Source organism: Carica papaya, chromosome 2 (genome assembly GCF_054855325.1).
Source record: "Carica papaya isolate Zhongbai chromosome 2, ASM5485532v1, whole genome shotgun sequence".
NCBI classification, from domain to species: Eukaryota; Viridiplantae; Streptophyta; class Magnoliopsida; order Brassicales; family Caricaceae; genus Carica; species Carica papaya.
The window spans coordinates 17375829-17398377 of record NC_142310.1 but is presented as its reverse complement, the minus strand read 5'-3'; the positions used below and the strand labels follow the sequence as shown (position 1 = coordinate 17398377).

Genomic DNA, 22549 nt, shown 5'->3' with positions numbered 1-22549 from the left:
AAGTTTATAAAAATATATATTTTTCTCTCGACACTTGAAGCTTGATTTGCCATGTAACATGTCTTCTTTTTTATGTTTTTTTGTTTCAAGCTTGTAGTTCTATTCAAATCTTGTATCAGCTCATCAAACATTATCAGTACAATATTTACTCCAACAAATATTTCTTTTTTATTTTATGATGATAAAACTTAATATATTAAAAAATAAATCTTGGATTAGTTCAAAGAAATAAATAAATGTGTTCAGAAAGCACGTGTTATCAGTAACCGAGCAATTATGTATAACCTTTAACAATCAAATTAAATCTCAAATATACATCAAAGTTTATGACCATGAAATAAACCAAATTTTTCTGACGATTCACAGTGAATATTAAATATTAATGTTAGTATATGAATCTGCAAGGTTTGCTCAAAATTACTGTTTATTTCTATTGATATTCAATAAGTACATAATAAACAAAATAATATATACCATCAACTATGCTCATGACAGATTGATTAACTTAATTTAAATATATTTAATTTTATCACATGCCCTTTAAAATATTGAAAATATGTAACAATTTAGCTTTATACACCACCATGCACCTCTCATCATTAGTACAAGGAGAGACAGACTCATCAATAAAATTAGTTCAAATATTTAGACTAGTTCAATCTATTAATATTCATATCATTCACAAATTTGAAATATCCCTGTGACCAGAATTATTCAAAAATCTGTATACATTTCCCAGAAAAAAAAAAAAAAAAAAAAAATCATAATACAAATACATAGTACAACAGATTTTCCTTTAATTTTAATACATACTCGACATGTATAATACAACCACATTTGGTTGTGTAACCCAGGGAGGGAGAAGGACCATATTTATGTCGACGTCCATCCTTTATATTACTCAGCAAACATGACAATGTACTTTTGCAAAGACATAGAAAGAGAAGTCAAGTGGCTTATTGATACGACGAAAAGCTATAGCTATACCTTGCTCTTGTGTTCAGGCCTATGTGTGAACTCAAAATCAATATGTACGAAAGCTCTTTCAACTTCAGGAAGTTGTTCGAGCTTCTCTTGAAGTGTCTCCCCAATATTATGTGCTTTATGCAGAGGCATATCTTCTGGTAAAACTATGTCAACCTCCACAAAGTAATAAGATCCAAAAGTGTAGCCTCTCACTGTGTCGATATGCTTGATCTCTTGATGGTGGTTCCATATCAGATATGTTAACTTATTTAGAAAATCCGGTGGAGCTGTTCTTCCAATCAGTGACCTTACATTCTCGAGCACAGTCCTTGCCCATGTACTCATTGTATATACTGCTATCTGCATTATAGATAGACGAAATTAAGGGAATTAAGGACTAAGAGCAGGGTAAGGAAGAGCAATTTACTGTGCATAGGTAAACAAAGTTGGTAAGAGTTGCCAACTCACAATAATAGCACCAGTAGGGTCGATCCACCGGGAAAACTTGACGGCCAAAACAGCTGTTACTAACCCAACTGAATTAGTAATAACATCGAAGAAGTGATCTTGAGCATAGGCTTTAACAATTTCATTTCTGAATCTTTGACAGTAAACCATAAGGCAAAACTTCACAATAGTAACAGAAACCATGATTCCAATCATCCATTTTTCCTCACGGCTGCTCATGTGAAGTCCAGTCTGAACCAAATATTATCATAGAAGAAAAAGATCAAAGAAGAGAAATGAAAAGCAATACTAGTAGCAATTGAAACGAAATGTATGCTTCATAGATTTGAACAGATTGCCATATGCAACATCCACTCCCCCATGATCGAAAGACACTGAGGTTCTTAAATTCAGTGACGCAGTTTAGTTTGAACAAGAGCCTGGGCTGGCAATGAACCTGAGCGCCCTACTACTACCACTCTGTTTTCTGGTTAGGTTGAATGAATTCTTTGAAACTTACATTTGAAATTAGCTGTCTGACAGACTCGAGCAGTATTTGGAGTCCAAGAGTTGCCATCACTGATGCAAAGACAATTATACCCTGCATGAATTATCAAGGGAAAAAATATTGATATTTAAGAACTAAAGTTCACTGGGGGAGAAAAAGACACGATTTCTCGTTGTCCTTGTCAGGAAATCAAAAGGTATGTACACTCTATTCAGTTTGTGAAAGTTAAGAGAGCTTGATAAATTTTTGATTGTGAATTGGATTTATCTTTTATGTTCTTTAATTTTCCTCTCTCTCTAAATCCCAGTCCTATATTATAAAGTAGAGTGGGATGACGCACCACTGGTTGCATAACCACAAGATGAAACCTGATAAGAGGTCCAAGAGAGAGTCCATGGTTGAAGCAATAACAGCCAAGGATCTACTCTCAATTGAAGCATAAACCTTCGCAGCAAAAAGCAGCAGATTTGCCATATTTGATACATTAACTGCCATTCTCTCACTCCTTGCAAGTTGCTTCATTTCATCCTGTTGGGAGAAGATTTTTAGACTAGAATAATTCCTTTTCTCTGAAGAGACATGATATGGATGTAGAAAAGCACCGAGTAATTAACTCAATGAAAAGTAGAACCAACCTCTGTTAAGCTTCCTGGTATACCACCAGTTTCGTTGATGGCTTCCATCTCATTAAACGCTTCAAGGAGTCTTTCTTGCTTCTTATAATACTCAAGAACCTTATTTTGTTTCTCTAATGTTGTTAACAGAAGCAAGCCGCATTCAGAATGGAGTTAATATAATTCACATTTATGCATGAACGAAGGGCATATGTCATGGCTGAACAGAAGATATGAAATGCAAAGATAAACTTGGATATTGGAAAACCCAAGTAATCTTAATCAAGAGAAAAATTAAAGGGAATATGTAAATGACAGAGAATGTCTTCGAGATGATCTTATTGGATACATAATAATAAATAAACTTGCATGAAGGAAATATCTAATAGGCAACTTACATATAAGGAAGCTAGGTGTTGCAGAAGGGAAAAAAGAACTTTTGTAAGAGTAGAACTTTCAATTAATATATGATAAGTTGATCATCATAAAGAAAAGATTGTCTCCAAGAGAGACAACAGATTGCCATTGTCTCCATTTTCTCCATGACATAAATATCATTGAACATTAAAGACAAGCTTCAACACCGTGCTTAATTCATAAGAAACAGTCGGGAAGTTTGATTCAGCATCTGCATCACTAAGAGTATGCCCTTAAGAGGAAGAGCTACATACTCGAACCAATAGTATTATCGGGCAACAACTAACAAATATTTCACATAGGAACAGATACTCAGCAGATATGCAAATAATATTTCTTCATATAAGAAAGAAATACCACAAGTAAAACGTTGCAGCTATCTACCAAATGGGCTCCATATAGAACTTGATGAACAGCTCTCTTAATAATGTCAAGAACAAACAGGTTTATAGATCTTAGATAAACAAAGAAACAAATTTAATTTGTGCCCTAAATGGTCCAATTCTGAAAAAGATTATTGACCTGGAGATAGTTTCTACAAATATCAAAGTATTTATTAGAATAATTAATGGTGCTTTTGAGCCATTATTTTGATAATATATAAGAAATAAGACAACAAACTCAACATTAAATGGTTAGGCGAAACAAAGTCCAAAGGTGCTTTTATAACCACAAAGTATAAAAAGGGCAAAAAAAAAGTTTCAAGATCTCAAGTCAGTATACTACGGTACTAAACATGAAAAATTAATTAAGATCAAAACTTTCGATTCTATACAATATGGTGACGTCAAGCTTATAGAGCTCGGCCTTTGTAATTCCGAGAATTATAAAAAAAGCTGAATGTTTATAAAGTGAAAAAAAATGTACTCTCCTTATAAACTTCAAAGATCAGAACACTTTATTATCGCTAAACTACAAATTAACTGGCCATGGATTTTGTCAGAATGATAGTTAAGAAACCTTGCATCAAGAGACTGAAGCATGGAAGCATAAACTCATTTTCAATGCAATTTCTCGAGACATATATCTTGCATGCAACAGAAACAATTTTTAACCAAGTATTCACCCTAAAATATTTATAACACAAAAGGGCTTTTCCATGACAACTGCTCCAATCTTGTGTAAAGAAATTTCACATTCTAAAGTAGTAAAAATGGCAGCACTATTTCAACCCACTGCTGCACTTTCCTCATGATATTTTCTCATGTCTGTTCCCTTCCTTATTAAAGAATACTTATTTTTTATGTGTATTGTGGACTATTACGACAAAAGAGAAAACAACACTTTCTTTTATATTTTAAAATATAGCACTTTGAATTAATGTCCAAAACTTTCTAAAGTACACAATACTTTATCACAACAGGTTGCAAAACTTTTTAATAAACTTTTTCCTGATAAATAATTTTTGCCTTATTGTGCCGAGCTCTATGAGTTATAGCATCCACAAATGCGAGGTGAGATTTGCCTGATACAAGTTTAGAGCAAATTTAAACTATTTAATTTGTGAGTGCTTGGCACCACCACCCTTTCAATATTTACGAGAAAATAAATACTCTATTATAGGCAACCAGAAATCTTGCAAAAAATACTGACCACAATCAAAACAAGAGGAATATAAAATGCATTGCTTTCATCAATTGTCTCTTTGTGTATTTTCTTTAGTGGAAAATATTCCTTGAATGATACTTTAAATTCCAAGAATAACAATATATATTTCAATATTTGTCATGTTATTCTCTTTAATTCTCCGTTTGGATGTGTTAGAACAAAGACAAACAAGGAAGAACAAGAACATTAATTACATAGAAACTAGGGAGATAACCAAGCATCAAAGAACGAGAAAGAATCCAGATATGGGAATAAGCAGCACGACGACTAAAATTCAGTTGAGACTCTGTTTGGATAACAGGAAAAGTAGAAAACAGGAGTACGCAAATAGCAAGAATATACTTCAAAGAGCAATTCAAACATACCGAAGGGGCTTCCTTTCCGGTTCTAATTTAAACAAAGAGCCTACAAACATTTCGAAAACCTTTACTTGTTTCCCAGGAAAACAAATAAGTATTTGGTTAGTTCCTTAGAAGAAATAGTCATAGAAAGAAAATTACAGAGACAGAGTGATTTCTTCAGAAAGCAAAAGAGCGGAAGCAACAAACATAAACCCAAAAGAAATCCTAACGGTTTCTTCACTTCCAATTCACTGCTCTGTTTATTACAGAGTATGATATAGTGTATGTGCAAATATGGAGAGAGAGAGAGAGAGAGAGAGAGAGAGAGAGAGAGAGAATGTACTTGGAGTGCAGAGAAGACGAGAGAATGTAGCAGGACTATCAACATGCCTATCGGACTGAGAGGGAAGACGGAAGCTGTCGACTCTAAGACGCCATGAAGAGGAGGAAGAGGGCGTCGTTTGGTCTTCCAGCAGAAGCTCCTCATTGTGATGAATGCGGTCGGAAGTCTTCCTTTCCATGTTAGAAGTTGGTGTGGCAACAGGCGCTGCGTTCTCTAAAATGATTTCTGCCAGTTCCCTTAAAAATAAAATTAATGTAATATAATTATCTATTTAATTAATACATTAATCTTATAAAAAATTTATAAATATTCACTATAAATTATGTTTATAATTTAATTAAAAATTAACTTTGTATATAATATATACGGTGGGGGGGGGGGGGGGGGGGGGGGGGGGGGTGATAAGAGTTGAAAACCGCCTGATCCAAATAAAAGAAGGGACATAACCGTGGTTGATGACTCAGACACCTTCACTCTCTAACATGTGGATATAACAATATTTAAGTGACTCATGACTCACCTTCCTAAACAAAATTTATATTTTTTTATTTCTGAAAATTTACACATTTACTATATAATTTAATAAGTTTTTTTTTTTCTTCATATTTTTAATTCAATAAGTATATTTATATTCTCATTTATGAAAAAAAATATAAAAAAATTTAATTTAAATTAGACATCGTATCTTATATTAAAATATTATTTTCATTTAAAATTTTATCATATTTATATTTTGTTTTTACTCATCTTCTATAGAATTCAAATCTGGATAATCTTTAACTTTATTTCAAGCAAAGATGAGAGCATAGTGGATAGAGAGAGAGAGAGAGAGAGAGCTCAAGCAAAGTGTTAAAGAACGGGACAATGATGATTGACATACCACGCAGAGAAAAACAAGTAGGAGACTATGTTCAAAACTTAAAAGATCCTCTAGAATCGAAAATTTTCATACCTTTGATGAAATTTTTTTGTATTCTTAATTTTGAGAAAATATTTGTATGTTTTAAAATAAAAAAATTATTATTTCATGCACTTTTTATCTCTTTTTATCATTTATTATTTCTGTACCACATTTCTTCAAATCTTACCATTCAGTTATCTCTTTTTTTCTTTTTATCCAGCTTTTGTAAAAGAAAAAAATGATCAAAAGACATTTATGACAGATAAAAAATTTAGTTGTCTAAATATAAATTAATTCATTTTATTTTTTGTGGTCATCCCTTTATCTAACATTGCTAAGCCTGGTCTTTTATTATTCCACGTGAAAGGCTTTCCAACAAATCCTAAGTTTATTATACCCAACTAGGTTAATTGCTTCATTAATGAAGTACATAGACTCCACGAGCTGCTTGCAAGCCTATTATTCATCTCTTTATCTCATAGAGTGATGTTGAAATTCCAAGCATGAGCTATGGAAGATATGTGGATTCTTCAATATTAACTAGTGTAGGGATAAAAATTTTCATTTGAAAATGTATAGGACCATAAACACCTGTAAAATTTCATAGTGTCTTTCCATCCATCTAAAACTTTTAACATGTATAAAGTTAATATCCACCAAAATTGAATTGGCTAAAAATTACCCATTCCAAGCAAACACAACCCACTTTTTATACCTAATGGATTCACTGATGAGGAAGTCCAAGAAATAAACTTTCTTCAAAATTCACTTATGCAAACTATCATGTTACATTTTGTGACTTTAGTTTCAGATAAAAAGATATAAGTTTATATATTAACCTAAAAGAACATTCAAACTTAGTACTACAAAAGATCTATTCCATCATCTACAGTTAATAACTAAGACCCTCATGACTTTAAAGGAGGTATTAAGATTGTCTGTGCAGCCTCCTTTAGATTGATAGACTCTCAATTAAATGGCTATCTTTCACATTGATTTTCTTTCTATTTTTTTTTTTTTAAAAATATATGATCTTTACATTTAAAGATGTTAAAAGAAATCACAGTAATCAAATTAATAATTAAAAAAAACATGAATCAAGATAAATTCAAGTCCTTATCTTATCAAATGTTTTTTTTTTTGGTAATGTAGATAAGAAATTTCAGAAATTAAATAATTTTCTTATAAAATATAAAAAAACATATATCAATTCTATGAAATAATTTCAGTATTATCAATTAATGTTCTTCTTTTCTCCTCCAAGTATCTTCATGAATAATTATATCATCAAGATTAAATTTTGTGTTTCTTAATTTTTCTTCATAATTACAAAGATATCCATAAGCACAATTAATCTTTATTTTTTGCTAGTCAAATTTTTTTAATCTAAGCGTTACTCTTAAGAAACATTATCCTTCACTTTATGCAATATTCTTTATAATTTGACATTAGTAAGAATATATTTATGTAAATATATTTCTTAATAACTTTTTCTTTTTACCAAAATCACTCTCTAATATAATTTTATTATTTTTGTAATACCTGGATCCAAACTTTGGTCCGAAATCAATTTTTGTGTTTATAAAAATAATTAAAAATATTATTTTAATTTAATTTTATTAAATATTTTAAAAAATAGGTTAGAGACATAATTGAAAGTAATTTTAGAGAAGATTAGTAAAAATTTGAGTTTAAATGGTGTTTTTGAAAGAAGAATTAAAAAAAAAAGGTCAAAATACAAAAAGAAAAGATTCGGCCACGTAGGACAGCCCAGTTAGCAACCCTGACGAACCAGAGCACACCGTGTGACAAACATACTGATGTCGGCGCCATGTGGGAGGCCACGCAGGCAATCCGCGTGCCAAACAATCTGATGGCTCATATTCAATCTCGCACTCGTGAATGACTCCACTCTACCCTCGCTGGAGAAGAAGGACCAGCCGCCAAAGAAAGAGACCGACCCCTGACCGTCGCCACACCGGAGCCACTACCAACCGCAAAAAAATATAAAATTTTCTTCTATCCACTCGAAAATTGATTTCGAATCTCTCCATAGCCATATCAGAGCAAAATGGATGATAGGTGAGCCAAAAATTACGGGCAAAGTCCGGCAGAGTTGCTGTGGCCGAAACCCTAAAATTCCTCCGATGAGCCCCTTCCTACTTTCCCTTTCACAAAATTTTTTAAACATTGTGTTCACCGTCCTTTTCTGTGCAGGTTAGCTGAAGAAGAAACCTCAGCTGCGAAGGAGAACCGACAGAGCCGTCGTATCCAGAGACCCTCATGCCAATAAATTCGATTTTTTGTAATTTTTTGACAAACCGAAGCCCTCTAACGTGTTTTGCCATAGGGATACGTATAAAACCAGCCAAAATTAGCCAAAACTGGCCAAAACTGGCCAGGCTGAGGCGAACTGCCACTGGGGTCGACAAAGCACGATGCTAATGCCGTGTCGGAACCCTAAAATTGGTCGGAAAGGATTTTCGACGCCGATTTGAGATTTTTAAAATATTTTTAGTTACGTGACGAGTATTTTAAATTTTTGTAGAAAAATTTAAGAAACCCAGAATCTGTTAAGAGATGCTGCGACGTCTCGAAACACCGATATAGGTAAGGATTCCTCACCCTATTATCGACTATGGTAAATTAAGGATAAATAATCAATAATTGTGTATTTTGTAAAAAAATAGAAAAATCCTAAAAATATTACATGTCACTAGTGAAGCTGAAATTGGTTAGTTCACAATTATCTTGATTCCCTGTTTATTTTTCTGTACTGCCTATATTTGCTTACTATTATACTGTGCATAATTGAATTGATGATTTTTATCAAGTATTCTGGTTATTGGTCATTTGACTATGTTAAACTATATCGTTTGTTTAACTTCCATTTGAATTAATCTGTGAATATGAAATGAGATGTTAGTATGCTTTAATGGTTGCTTGGATGATACGAGTCTAAATAAATGAAAGCATACTAGGCATCCTGGGAAAGGGTGGACAGACCTGGTATATAGGGAACCTTACTATGGACATTATTTTAGTCGAATGGGACTAAGAAGTCCCATAGCGAAAAGATTTTAGGAGATACAGTTTACCTTTATACTGGAAGAGATATCGAGGTGATGATATTTTTTGCGCCCATTACAGGACGGGGTATGGAAACGGCCGGGTTAATTGTCAATCTTGATGTTGGGTTCACGAGTAGAGGGATATCCCAATGGACCCCTAGAGGTCCTAGTAAGTAGGTTAAAAAAGAATGATTGCTAATCCTATGTATGAAATTAAAATGTCATTTGGTTAATTATCTTCATATGTTGATTTTGGGCAAAACCATCACGGTAAATATCAAATAAAAATTTTTAAAATTAAATGTACTTATTTAAAGCAACAACTCCATTAGTTTTTTTTTTTAATTTTTACCAACCTTCAGTTTTTCGTATTAGTAATTAGTGTGATATTCTTACTGGGCTAATATAGCTCACCATTTCATTAACCATTTCAGATTAAAAAAATTAAGATCTAGATCCCAATCAGCAAGAGGTTTTGTGAGTAGTCCCACCTCCCGGATTTCCTTCAAGTACTAGTGATGGCGGCCCTAGGGTACTTATTTATTCGTTTTCTTTTAATTACCGTTTATGAACCACGTAGAAGGGATATTTTCGTAGTTCTATTGGGCAATTTAATTTATTGTATAAGGAATGTAAACCATAACTTTTATTATTCATTTTCGCATTTAAATTATAAATTCATTTCCTTTAAAGGTTCCGGACCTCTACTGTTGATATCAAAGTTGCGTTCCTCGAAACTATTCCTTACATAGAGATTTATAAATACAAAATACAAACTATCGTTGAACTATTCTTTGTGAAATATAGGTACAAAGATATGAAGAGATGAAGGTCCTCACTAAACTGAATAGACCGGGATGGTTCGTTTCGAGAGGATGTTGATCGACTCTTTGAGATATTAGAGAGACTCATCTCTACCCAGCAGGCCCAGGAGGAAAGGAGGGAGTTGTCTGACCCTCCCCCATTGCCACAGTTTGAGCCACCCTTACAACGAGAAGATCCGGAGCCACTCTGGTACAACCTTGTTCCTCCACCGTATCATCCGGCACCTACAGTATAATCTGGTGCCTTCACCTCATTATTCAACATCGCCACAATACAATCTAGCACCTCTACCGTATTATCCGGCATCGCCACAGGGCCATCCGGTCCCTCTCTAGCACAATCCAGTCTTTTTTTCACAAGACCCAATTTCACCCATGATGGACTCATACTACATTAAAAGGTATAAAAAACTAAACTCGTCTACCTTTGCAAGGACATTCTCTTTCGAAGAAATCGAATATTGGTTAGCTGAGACAGAGAAGACCTTCGCAACTCTTGGGGTGGTTCATAAACAGAAGGTTGTACTCGTCACCTCGACCACTTTCTCTCATTAATAGTTCAACCTACTTCAGTCTATAAATAGGTCGCCCCTTTACTCCTCACTTTATCCCAATATTATATTCCCTTTTTGCTCTTGTTATTTGCCCTTTTTTTATGAGATTTTTTGAAGAAACTCTTTTATATTATTTGAAATCATAGTAGTACTCACATATTTTCTTAAGAGATGAACTTAATAATGCCTTAACTCTTGTTATGATTTCCTAAACTTTGGTTCGTGTTTGTGACAATAATTTGTGAGATTTTTTTTTTCTATTTTTTTCAACAATAACTAATCATATAAATCATTTTTTCTATTTTTTTTATATAAAAATAATTAACTAATACATGTCAAATAACTAAAAGATATGCATTAATTGATATTTAATAGAATTAAATAGAAATAATGTAACAGTTACCTTTTGTTACCTACTTCATATTGTGCTAATTAAGTTTTATCGAGTTATGACAATAGCTTTTCAAGAACTATCAATTTATAAATGTTTTAACAATGATTTATATTGATTTTATTTATTTTAATTTCTTATTATTACAAATGCAATTAGACTTTAATATTAGTTGATTATTTAAAAATCACATGAAATAAATGAATATATAAATAAGAAAACGAAAACATAAAAAATATTTCATTCTTTGATGTGTTTAAATAGGGAGTACTACTAGCTATATGTTGGAACAAGAACAAATTATATTGAAAGAGTTGATGAAACACTGGTACAAGTTATAAGTAAAGTTCTCAAAGTAAATGAAACAAATGTCAAACCCAAACTCTAATATGGTTGTGTATGTGTGGTGTGTATATTATTACCCGAGTGTTTTTTAGATTTGTGGTTATGTTCTGGATAATGTGTGATATCAATATCTACATGTACAAACGCTCGTTCTACTTCCGAAAGTTGTTCAAGCTTATCCTGCAGTGTTTCTCCTATGTGATGTGCTTGAGTTAAGGACATGTCCGGTGGCAAAACAATATGAACCTCCACAAAATAGTGACTGCCGAATGTATATGCCCTTACTGTCTCTATATGCTTAATTTGCTCATCATGGTTCCACACCAAGTAGGTTAACTCAGCTATGTACTCCGCCGGTGCTGTCTTTCCAATCAATGACCACACGTTCTCCATCACTGTTCTCGCCCAATTTGCCATTGTGTATACCGCTATCTACACATACATATACATATATAGATATATTATAAAACGCCCATGTATGTATATAGTTATACAGTTGTATGTACAGAACTTATGAGATCGTTTGAGGGTTAAGTTTATATAAAACTTACAAGAATGGCACCAAGAGGGTCAATCCACCAGTAGAATTTGACAGCTAAAACAGCCGCCGCTAGACCCACTGAGTTTGTAATGACATCAAAGAAATGATCTTGAGCATATGCTCTTACAATCTTGTCTTGGAATCTCCGACAGTAAAGCAGTAGTAGAAATTTGACGGCTGTCACAGATACCATGATTCCTATCATCCACTTTTCCTTTTCAGGATCCCTTTCTGGTTGAGTCTACATGCATATTATAACCATTTCTCGTTACTTTGTTTATTATCTTTACTATATTTATATTTACGTGTATGACCCATGCGTCAAGATTTTTTATGTATTAAGACCAAGTCCTTTCCGGAGCAAACCAAGATTTTTTTATGTATTGACATATTTAGATACACATAAACACATATATACCTTGGTGATAAGCTGTCGACCAGATTCAAATAAAATTTGCAAACCAAGAGTAGCCATTACCGATGCAAAGACAAGAATTCCCTGCAATTTGAGGTGGGAAGTAAATGTTACTATATTATGTCTTAATATTAGCCAGCCTGAAATGAAGGGGGTATTAGATATTATATATGTATTGGTATAGCATGTATATGTGTAGATTACCAGAGGTTGCATCCTATTTTTGCCAATAGGATAACGATAGTAATTTGGTTTTGCCATTGAATAAGCAGTAAACCACAAAATAAAACCAGACAAAAGGTCGAGTAGAGAGTCTAAGGTTGAAGCTATAACCGCCAAGGATTTGCTCGCGACACAAGCATAAATTTTGGCTAATAAAATTACAAAATTTGCTATATTCGATGCGTAAATAGCCATATTCTCTTGTCTTCCGACTTGTTTAATTTCATCATTTACCTACAATTTAATCATATCTCAATACATAAGAAGAGTAATTTAATCAAATTATTAAGAAAATTAATTCCAAAATGCGCACAATCACAATAAAATAGAGTAAAAATGAGAAAAAAATATAAAATTTAATGTGATTCGACAAGTATGTCTACATTAACAGTTAAGATTAATAAATAAAAATTTTACTATTATAATTTGGTAATACATTATCAACAGATTATAATTTTTTTGTACAGAATTTTTTTTAAAAAAAAACACAATATCTCTCGAAATAAATATAAAAAATATCTTTAAAAATAAAAATAATTTAATCAAATGAATATTAACAACTTACCTGGGTTAAATTTTCCAACTCGAAAAATGCATCCACTTGGCTAAACCGTTCAAGAAGCCTTTCTTGCCTTTTGTAATATGCTTTAATTTTCCTGTCTCTCCCTAGGTAATATATGTATACACATATATGTGAACATGAGTAATAGTGTTACGAAAACAAGTGAAAATGAAGTGTTTAAGGAGAAGTGATTTTCTACTTTCTACTTTAGAAAAAGAAAAAAAAGAAAAAAGAAAAGAGCAGTAATTTACCAGTGAGGAGATTATTTAGGAAACTGAAACGAGAAGGGAGGGGTGTTTTCGGCAATTCAAATTTGTTCATGTTGAGTTTCCAGGCTTCAGTAACAGTCCCTTGCTCTATCATCTCATTATTATCACCCGAGTACAGAAGCTCTCTTTGGGACTCCGATGGAGGATCTCTTCTAACATTACTTCCCATTTTCTTTGATTTCTTTCTTTTCTCAACTGATTATCGTCACAGCAATACATATATATATACCCATGAGTAGTTTACTTCTAAATTAATCAAGAAAAGAAAGCATGGAAAATGTTGGTTTTTGGTAGTTAATATTTTTCACTTTGACCTAATTATTCATTTAATATGAACTTTTTAAATTGGGATAAATAGGTCAAAGTGTGGATGGAATCCTAATCAATTTAAGGTGTGAATTCCATCTAGCTTTACAATATGAAGAGAATATTTTTGTTTATTCAATTGGATTTGGGAAATGAATTTCTCAGATTGACCCACAATCAAAAATCAAAGCAAATCATACCCTGTGTCTTTTATTTATTTGATATGAGATTGTAAGTATAAACACACACACACACACACATATATATATATATATATATATATGTATGTATGTATATAGAAAACTACTTAATGAAAGAAACATGCTGTAACACCGACATTTCATTATTTATTATTATTATTATTATTTTTATATAAATATAATTAGATTATTTATATTATTTTAATTTAATTTATTTAATTTTAATTTGATTCAATAACAATAATAATAAGGGTAAAAAATTAGTTAGGAATTTAATTAAAAATAAAATAGGTGAAAATTTGGGTTCTGATGGTATTTTTGAAAGAAAAATCGGATACCGGGGGTCAAAACACAATTTAAAAAAGTTATGCAACGTCAGCTGCCCGGTCAGCAGCCTTGACCAAACAGGATGCGCCAGGTGGCAGAGGCGCTGATGCGGGAGGCCACGTGGGCGATCTACGTGCGCGCGATTGAACGGCTGAGATCCGTTCCCGCGCGCACGAACAACCTAGATCAAAAACGCGCACGGACGACTCAGATTGCATCGCGCACGGACAGCTCAGATTGAATCGCACACGGATGGCTAAGATTGAATTGCGATGAACGACCTAAATTCACTCCTTATTTAATCGCGATCGGACGGTTCAGATTAAAAGTGATGGACGGCCCAGATCAAAAGCGGATGAGTATAAATAACCCCATACGCACCCAAACCCTAACCCTAGCTGCCAGAGCCTCTCGCCGGAGAAGACATCCCAGCCGCCGGGGAGCTGACCGCCGCCATCCGTCGCTGTACCGGAGCAATTTCTGACTGCCAAACAAGGTAAAAATTTCCCTTCTTGCACGAAATTTAATTTTAAACCCACCCATGACCAAACTGAAGTGAGAGAATCGGCCGATTAGTCGAAAAATGCCGCCGAAGCTCGGCGCCACCACTGCAGGGTGTTTCGAAAAAGGCCTCCGATGAGGCCCTTCCCAATTCCTGTTCGATGTGATTTTTCTACCGTTGTGACTACTGTTTCTTTCTCTACAGGTTGACTGAAGCAAAACACTCAACCGCAACGTGAGCCGGAGGAGTCGCCGCACCAGCGATGCCAACCGCCGGTGAGTTTCGATTTTCTGTATTTTTTCGGCCCACCGAGAGCCCCAAATGTGTTTTCTCGCAGGAACCGGTGTAAGTTCGGCTGAATTCGGCCGAAAACAGCCGAAAACAGCCAACACGAGGCAGCGTGACGGCGCCGTCGCCGGAGCACGACGGAGCCACCATGCCGGAATTCTGAAATTGGCCGAGTAGGCCCTAAGTATGATTTTTGGGTTATTTGGGACACTTGTAGATACTGTAAGTGCGTTTCAGTTCCTAAAGAAAAATTCAGAGAACCTAGGGACCGTCTGTAGGCGTAGTAACCATCTAGTTTTCAATGTCGAATCAAGTAAGGATCCCTCACCCTTTTTCCTATCATGGAATTGAAGTTTGAATAAATGATGATACTATATTTTGTACAAATTAAATAGATATGCATAATTAATTACGATTGCTAATGGAGCCCGAACCGGACATGCATATTTAAATTTGTTTCAATTTGCACTTTGTTGAATTTTTTGTATAAAATTCAATTTTTACTTTTGTGTTTTATTACTTAAATATGTATAATATTAGTTTTAAAATAAAAATAGAGACCAAGAACTTTAATTTGGTATATTATTTGTAATTTTTAAACATAAAATGAAAAAGTTATGTATTTTTTAAAGTCAATCATGTTTAGAAAAAAATGTTTTGTCATTATTCTGCATATTTTTTCTTTCACCTAGTACAGAGGTTGAAGATGAAGACATTTTAATCTTTTTCTCTATTTTTTTTAAAAAAAATGCTTTAGAAAGACTTATAGAGATTGTAACGGTCCCATAATTTAAATGAAGATGTATATATTAAAAATCTTAAATGCAGAAACGTAATAAAAATTTTGATTAACATCCCTTACGCAATAACCAAAAACGTACTCAAAACATGAAAGAATAAGCTAATTAAAAGAGATACTTGAAATAAAAATTATAAATAGAGCTATAAGGTCTTTAGGTGTCTAACTCGCCGTCTTCTTGCGGAACGGGCTCGGGAACCACGTCTTCCTGATCTGAAATGGTTAAGTAAGGAATGAGTTACACTAGCCCAGTAAAGACATCACACTATCTCACTGTCACAGGAGTAAAAGTTGGTAGAAAACAAAAACAACCAATGGAGCATAATTTATAACAAACTCATTTATTAACATAAAAAAAACCTTTACTGTCTACTTACCTCGGTGAGATTCATGAAAATAACCTATGAAAACAATAACATGATAATCATCATAAAATCATATACACTTTGTAACAGAACACATGTCCTACTTTTGCACTTCAATAATCAGACAATAAATTTCCTCTTTTACCAGCCTACTACTATCCATGGAGATCCATAGGGGGTTCTCACTACACGTGAACCATTAACATTAATAACCTGACTCCAGGGCCGTCTCCATACCCAGTCCGGTATGGGCGCCAAGACCATAAACCTCGATACCCTATCCGGTATAAGGGTGAAACGGCCGTCCCCATACCTCGTCCGGTATGGGCGCCAAAACACATAAGGTCTCCATACCCCGTCCGGTATGAGAGACCACGTTCCCAGTAGGGTTTCCTACAGACCCGGTTCGTCCACCATCTCCCAGGATATCTAGTCAGGCTATCCACATTATCCACTCATCAATTCACATAACCTTTTGCCCTTTTCTTTAGTCTCAATCATCCAGTCATACACAAACATATAAACCAGTAATTGACATCAAACAAGACAACACAGTATCAGATTCACCATAATACCAACCATAATAAAAGAAACCATGATTCATGCATACGAGACCATAAAATAATTACATCAAATATTATACTGTATTTAATACTGAAAAATAGATCAAACAACAACTGACCAACAATGTATCAGATTCGGGCTCCATTGGCAACCTCAGTCAATTATACATCTATAAAGTCACAAAATACCGTTTAATTATTTATTAAGCTTTAATACCGTAAAAAGAAATAAGGTGAGGGGTCCTTACTTGTTTCGAGATCTGAAATCGGCTCTACAGTGCGCCTACGGGCTGTCCCTAATTTTCTTGAATTTTTCTCCTGAAAACTGAAACGCACTACCGGTACCTGCACGTGTCCCAAAAAATTCCAAATCAGACCTAGGGCCCCTTTCGGCCAATATTGGAATTCTGGCACGGTGGCTCCGCCGTGCTCCGGCGACGCTGCCTCCAGCGACGATTCGCCTCGGGTTGGCTATTTTTGGCCGTTTTCGGTCGAATTCGGCCAAACTTACATTGGTCCCTACGATAAAACAACCCTAGGGCCCTTGTTGGGCTAAAAAATTCTGAAAAATCGAGACTTACCGGTGGCCGTGCTCTCGGGTGCGGCGGCTTCTCCGGCGTGAGTCACGTTTTGATGTTTTACTCCGGTCAACCTATAGAGAAAAGAACGGTGATCACGGTGGTATAAAAATTGCATCGAACGGAGACCGGGAAGGGCTTCATTGGAGGCAAAAATAGAGGGAAGCTTTGGCGGCGCCGCCGGACTTCGGCGGGATTTTTCGGCCGATTGGTCGGTGGTTTGGCTCCGGTTAGACCATAGGTGGATTCAGCATCGAAAAACGAGCCAGGGGGAGAAAATTTACCTCGATTGGCGGCCGAAAAATTCTCCGGTGCGGCGGCGGGTGGCGGCGGCAGGCTCCTCCGACTTCTGGTTCTTCTTCTCCGACGAAGCACTGGCGGCTAGGGTTTTGTGGTCAGGTGTGGGTGGGGTTATTTATACCATTTGCCTTTTAATCTCAACCGTCCATCAAGATTAAATATGGACCGTCCGATCGCGATTTATTTAGAATTAAATCTGGACCGTCCATACGGGTGAAATCTGGGCCGTCCGTGCGCGCGGGAACGGATCTGGGCTGTCCATGCGCGCGGGAACGGATCTGGGCCGTCCGATCGCGCGCACGCGAATCGCCTATGTGGCCCGTCCCGTGTCAGTGTTTTCTTACCACGCGGTGTGTCCTAGTTGGCCCGGGGCCGCTGACCGGGCTGCTGACTTGGCACAACTTTTCTAGATTGCGTTTCGACTCCTGGTTTTCGATTTTCTTTTCAAAAACACCCCCAGAATGTAAATTTTCACCCCTTTTTCCCAAAATCAATTTCAATTAAATCCAAATAATAATTTTACCCAATTTTATCATTATTATTATTTCTTTTTTCATTAAATTAAATTAAATTAAAATCTAAATAATTCAAATACAAAAAATAAAAATAAAAATTATACAAAAAAAATAATTTGGGTGTTACAACTCTCCCCCCCTTAAGGAAATTTGGTCCCCAAATTTGTCTCTCACTCTTTGTCGAACAAATGGGGATACTGGGCTCTAAAATCTGATTCTAGCTCCCAGGTAGCCTCCCTGGGCGTGTGGTTCTGCCACATGACCTTTACAAATGATATTTCCTAGTTGCGGAGTATCCTGCTCTTTCGGTCCCTGATACTGACTGGTACTTCTTCATAAGACAAGTCCTCTTGGAGTTGAAGCAGTTCATGAGCCAAGACATGAGAAGGGTCCGGGTTGTACTTACGTAGCATGGATACGTGGAATACGTTGTGGACTCTGGAGAGCTCTGGAGGCAGTGCTAGTCTGTAGGCAGCAGTACCAATCCTGTCTAAGATTTCAAAAGGTCCGATAAATCGGGGGTTTAATTTTTTCCTCCTGCCGAACCTACTAATTCCCTTGAAAGGAGTGACCTTAAGAAACACCCGGTCGCCTTTCTCAAACGCTAGGTCTCTCCTCCGGGTATCTACATAACTCTTATGCCTACTTTGAGCTGTCTGAATGTTCTTTCTGATTTTAACTATTTTGGACGTGGTCTCCTCTACCAACTCCGGGCCGAACAATCTTCTATCGCCCACTTCCTCCCAACAAATCGGTGATCTTCACGAGCGCCCATGTAACGCCTCATATGGAGCCATGCCGACACTTGCTTGGTAGCTGTTGTTGTAGGCAAACTCTATCAGGGGTAGATGGTCCCAAAGTCAAGGACACAAGCTCGGAGTATATCCTCAAGTGTACGAATTGTCCTTTCTGATTGTCCATCAGTCTGGAGATGGAAGGCAGTACTAAGAGACAGCTTTGTTCCCATAGCTTGCTGAAAGCTACTCCAAAACCGAGAAGTGAACCTGGGATCCCTGTCGGATACTACTGTCACTGGAACTCCATGCAATTTGACTATCTTCCAGATATACACCCTTACCAACTTGTCCAAGGAATCGGTCATCCTGATGGTTAGGAAGTGGGAAGACTTGGTAAGTCGGTCAACAATTACCCATATGGCATCATGTCCTGAACGTGCCTTGGGTAGCCCCGATACGAAGTCCATGGTGATAAGTTCCCACTTCCACTCCGGGATCGGTAAAGGCTGAAGTAACCCACCTGGGCGCTGATGCTTTGCCTTGACCTGCTGACATACCAAGCATTTAGATATAAAGTCGGCTATGTCTCTCTTCATCCCATTCCACCAAAACTGGGGTCGCATGCTTTGGTACATTTTGGTGCTTCCTGGATGCATGGCAAACTTCGACCTATGGGACTCCATCATGATGTCTCTTTTTAACTCACTGTTATCTGGGACACACACCCTGTCTTGGAAACGAAGTAATCCATCGGTAGAGATTCAGAATTCTGAGCTCACTCCCTGTTCTGCATCCTTCTCGCTGGCTACCAGGGCGGGGTTGACTGACTGGGCTTCCTTTATTCTCTGGATTAACTCGGGTTGGACTGTTAGGCGGCCCAAACATGTGACTCTCTTCAGATCCTGAAATCGAACCTATATCGTGACCCCAATTGGTATGCATTCTGAAACCATCAAATGGGCTAAGATACCTGCACTTTTCCTGCTGAGAGTATCTGCTACCACGTTGCCCTTACCCGGATGGTATAAGATATCACAATCATAGTCCTTAAGGAGTTCTATCCACCTTTTCTGACGCATGTTGAGATCCTTCTGAGTGAATATGTGTTTCAAACTCTTATGATCGGTATAGATCTGAAAGGTCTCTCCGTACAAATAATGGCGCCAGGTTTTCAATGCGTGTATGATTGCGGCAAGCTCCAAGTCATGGGTGGGATAGTTCTTCTCATGATTCTTTAACTGTCTGGACCCATATACTATAACCTTTCCATGCTGCAGCAGGACACAACCCTGGCCCAGATAGGAGGCATCACTATAAACTTATATCCTTCCGATCCACTCAGTAAAGCCAGCACGGGTGCAGTAGTCAGCTGCTTCTTTAATTCTGAAAAACTTCTTTTGCAGTCCTCATTCCACTCAAACTTGGCATTCTTCTTTGTGAGTCGGGTTAGAGGAGCTGCTAGACTAGAGAATCCTTCAACGAATCTGCGGTAATAACCTGCCATCCCTAGGAAGCTACGGATTTCCTTAACTGATGTCAGCTTCTCCTAGCCAAGTACCGCTTCAACTTTTTCGGGATTCACTGATACCCCTTCCTTCGATATGATGTGTCCTAGGAAGGCGGTTTACTCAAGCTAGAATCCACACTTACTCAACTTTGCATATAACTTCTTGTTTCTGAGGACTTGCAAAACTTGGGCAAGATGGTGAGCATGTTCTTCTCTACTTTTTGAGTAACTAAGATGTCATCGATGAACACGATAACAAATTGATCCAAGAACTCTCTGAAGACCCTGTTCATCAGATCCATAAAGATTGCCGAGGCATTGGTTAGCCCAAATGGCATGACCAGGAACTCATAGTGTCCGTACCTGGTTCGGAAGGCCGTCTTGGGGATGTCTTCTGTTCTTATCTTCACCTGATGGTAACCTGATCGCAGGTCTATTTTAGAGAAGACCTGTGCACCCTGTAACTGATCGAAGAGGTCATTAATCCGGGGAAGGGGATATTTGTTTTTGATCGTGACCTTGTTCAATCCTCTGTAATCAATGCACAGTCTCAACGTTCCATCTCCCTTCCTTGCAAAAGTGACTCTGGCACCCCAAGGGGACACACTGTGTCTAATAAACCCACTGTCTTGCAATTCAGTGATCTGTTTCCTCAGCTCTTCCATCTCAATACGGCTCATGCGGTAAGGAGCAAACGAAATGGGCTAGGTACCTGGCTGTAGATCTATAGTGAACTCGACTTCCCTGTCCACTGGCAGACCAGGCAGTTCATTCGAAAATACATCTGGGAAGTCTCGGACTACCAAAATCTCTTGAATACAAATTTCCTTCTTGGGCTTGCCTAGTCAGAGAAAATAGCAAGATTAAGGCACTAAAAGTTAAGAAAACTACCATCAAGGAATAAGTACTAAATGATTTTATTAATTTGTAAATGGCTCATCGTTAGGAGGATTAAATATAACTTTCTTGTTAAAGCAATCTATGGTGGCGTGATACACCGCCAGCCAATCCATTCCTAAGATTACATTAAAATTCCCCGTGTCTAACCTTATCAGGTCTACACTCAGTTTCTTATTTGCTATCTCCACAGCACAAGCCCTGTAGATAACTTCCCCTAGTAGTGTTTCACCTCCGGCAGTAGACACAAACAACAATGAATCAAGTTTATTAGGTGATACATTAATTTTTGAAGCAAAAACATGTGAAACAAAGGAATGCGATACACTAGTGTCAAATAAAACATGAGTAATATGGTCATAGATAGTATACATACCCTGTACCACATCCGGGTCGGCGTCGGCATCCTGCTGGGTAAGGTTGTAAGCTCTGCCCTGGATAGGAGGTCTTCCTTGATTCTGGTTCCTCGGGCATTCTCTTGCATAATGCTGGGCACTGCCACATATGCGACAGGTGTTGTTAAGGCGGTAGCATGGTCGGTCCCCGTGATCTTTGCCGCAGTGCTGACAGATCTTCCCACGTGTTGCCCTTGGAGCCTGAGGAGGGGCCTGGATGGCTTGTCTGGGCCTCTTATTTGGTTGGGCAGGCGTAGTAGGTGTTGGCCTGCGGAACGGAGCTGAGGGTCGGGAACTCCCTCCTGGCTGAGGATGGGTGTTGAAGCTCCTTTCCACGATCTGTGCCTTTGCTAAAACTGTTGAATATGTCTTGAGCTCCAGTACCAACAAGTGTTGCCTGATCTCCGGGCGGAGGCCCCACTGGAATCTCCTGGCCTTTTGGCCCTCATCCATTAATGTCTCCGGGGAGTATCGGCCCAGCTCTAGGAACTTAAGAGCATATTCCGATACTGTCATGTTTCCCTGGACAAGTTGAACAAACTCCATTTCCTTTAGGTGTCGGATGTGCTCAGGGAGATACTCAGCATAGAAGGTCGCTAAGAACTGCTCCCAAGTGACTGGTGTAGGCAGGGTGGTCTGCTTGAGCTGCCACCAACGTCCTGCTTCCCCTACCAGCATGTAGGAAGCAAGGGCAGCTCTCTGCTCAGGAACTACTCCCAAGGTCCTGAAAGCTCTCTCAGTCTCCGCTAGCCAGTACTGGGCCTCTTCAAAAGAGGATCCCCCTGCAAAGGTGGAAGGGTTCAGTTTTTTGTACCTCTCTATGTAGCCTGGGTCGATCAAGGAAGGAGCAGGGTCCCGTGGAAGAGGGACTGGGTCCGGCTGAGGATGGACTAGGGGGTCCTGTGGTGGCACCTACTGATATGATGGGGGC

At 37.1% G+C, this 22549-nt stretch overlaps 2 protein-coding genes across 2 annotated transcripts; both read right to left on the bottom strand.

Moving 5' to 3' along the window:
* Nucleotides 1–777: 777 nt before the first annotated feature.
* On the bottom strand, nt 778–5498 carry LOC110817251 (metal tolerance protein 9-like). Its single transcript, XM_022045702.2, is given in 7 exon segments — nt 778–1326; nt 1435–1665; nt 1934–2014; nt 2262–2273; nt 2276–2449; nt 2557–2669; nt 5245–5498. Coding segments are annotated over 7 exon segments (1134 nt in total). The 5' UTR covers nt 5423–5498; the 3' UTR covers nt 778–981.
* A 5753-nt stretch (nt 5499–11251) lies between these two features.
* On the bottom strand, nt 11252–13564 carry LOC110817261 (metal tolerance protein 9-like). The gene is made up of 6 exons (XM_088212318.1): nt 13322–13564; nt 13074–13174; nt 12491–12742; nt 12290–12370; nt 11882–12112; nt 11252–11762 (listed from the first exon to the last, which is right to left on the bottom strand). The coding sequence occupies exons 1-6, from the start codon at nt 13506–13508 to the stop codon at nt 11370–11372; spliced, it is 1245 nt and encodes a 414-aa protein (XP_088068444.1). The 5' UTR covers nt 13509–13564; the 3' UTR covers nt 11252–11369.
* Nucleotides 13565–22549: the final 8985 nt, after the last annotated feature.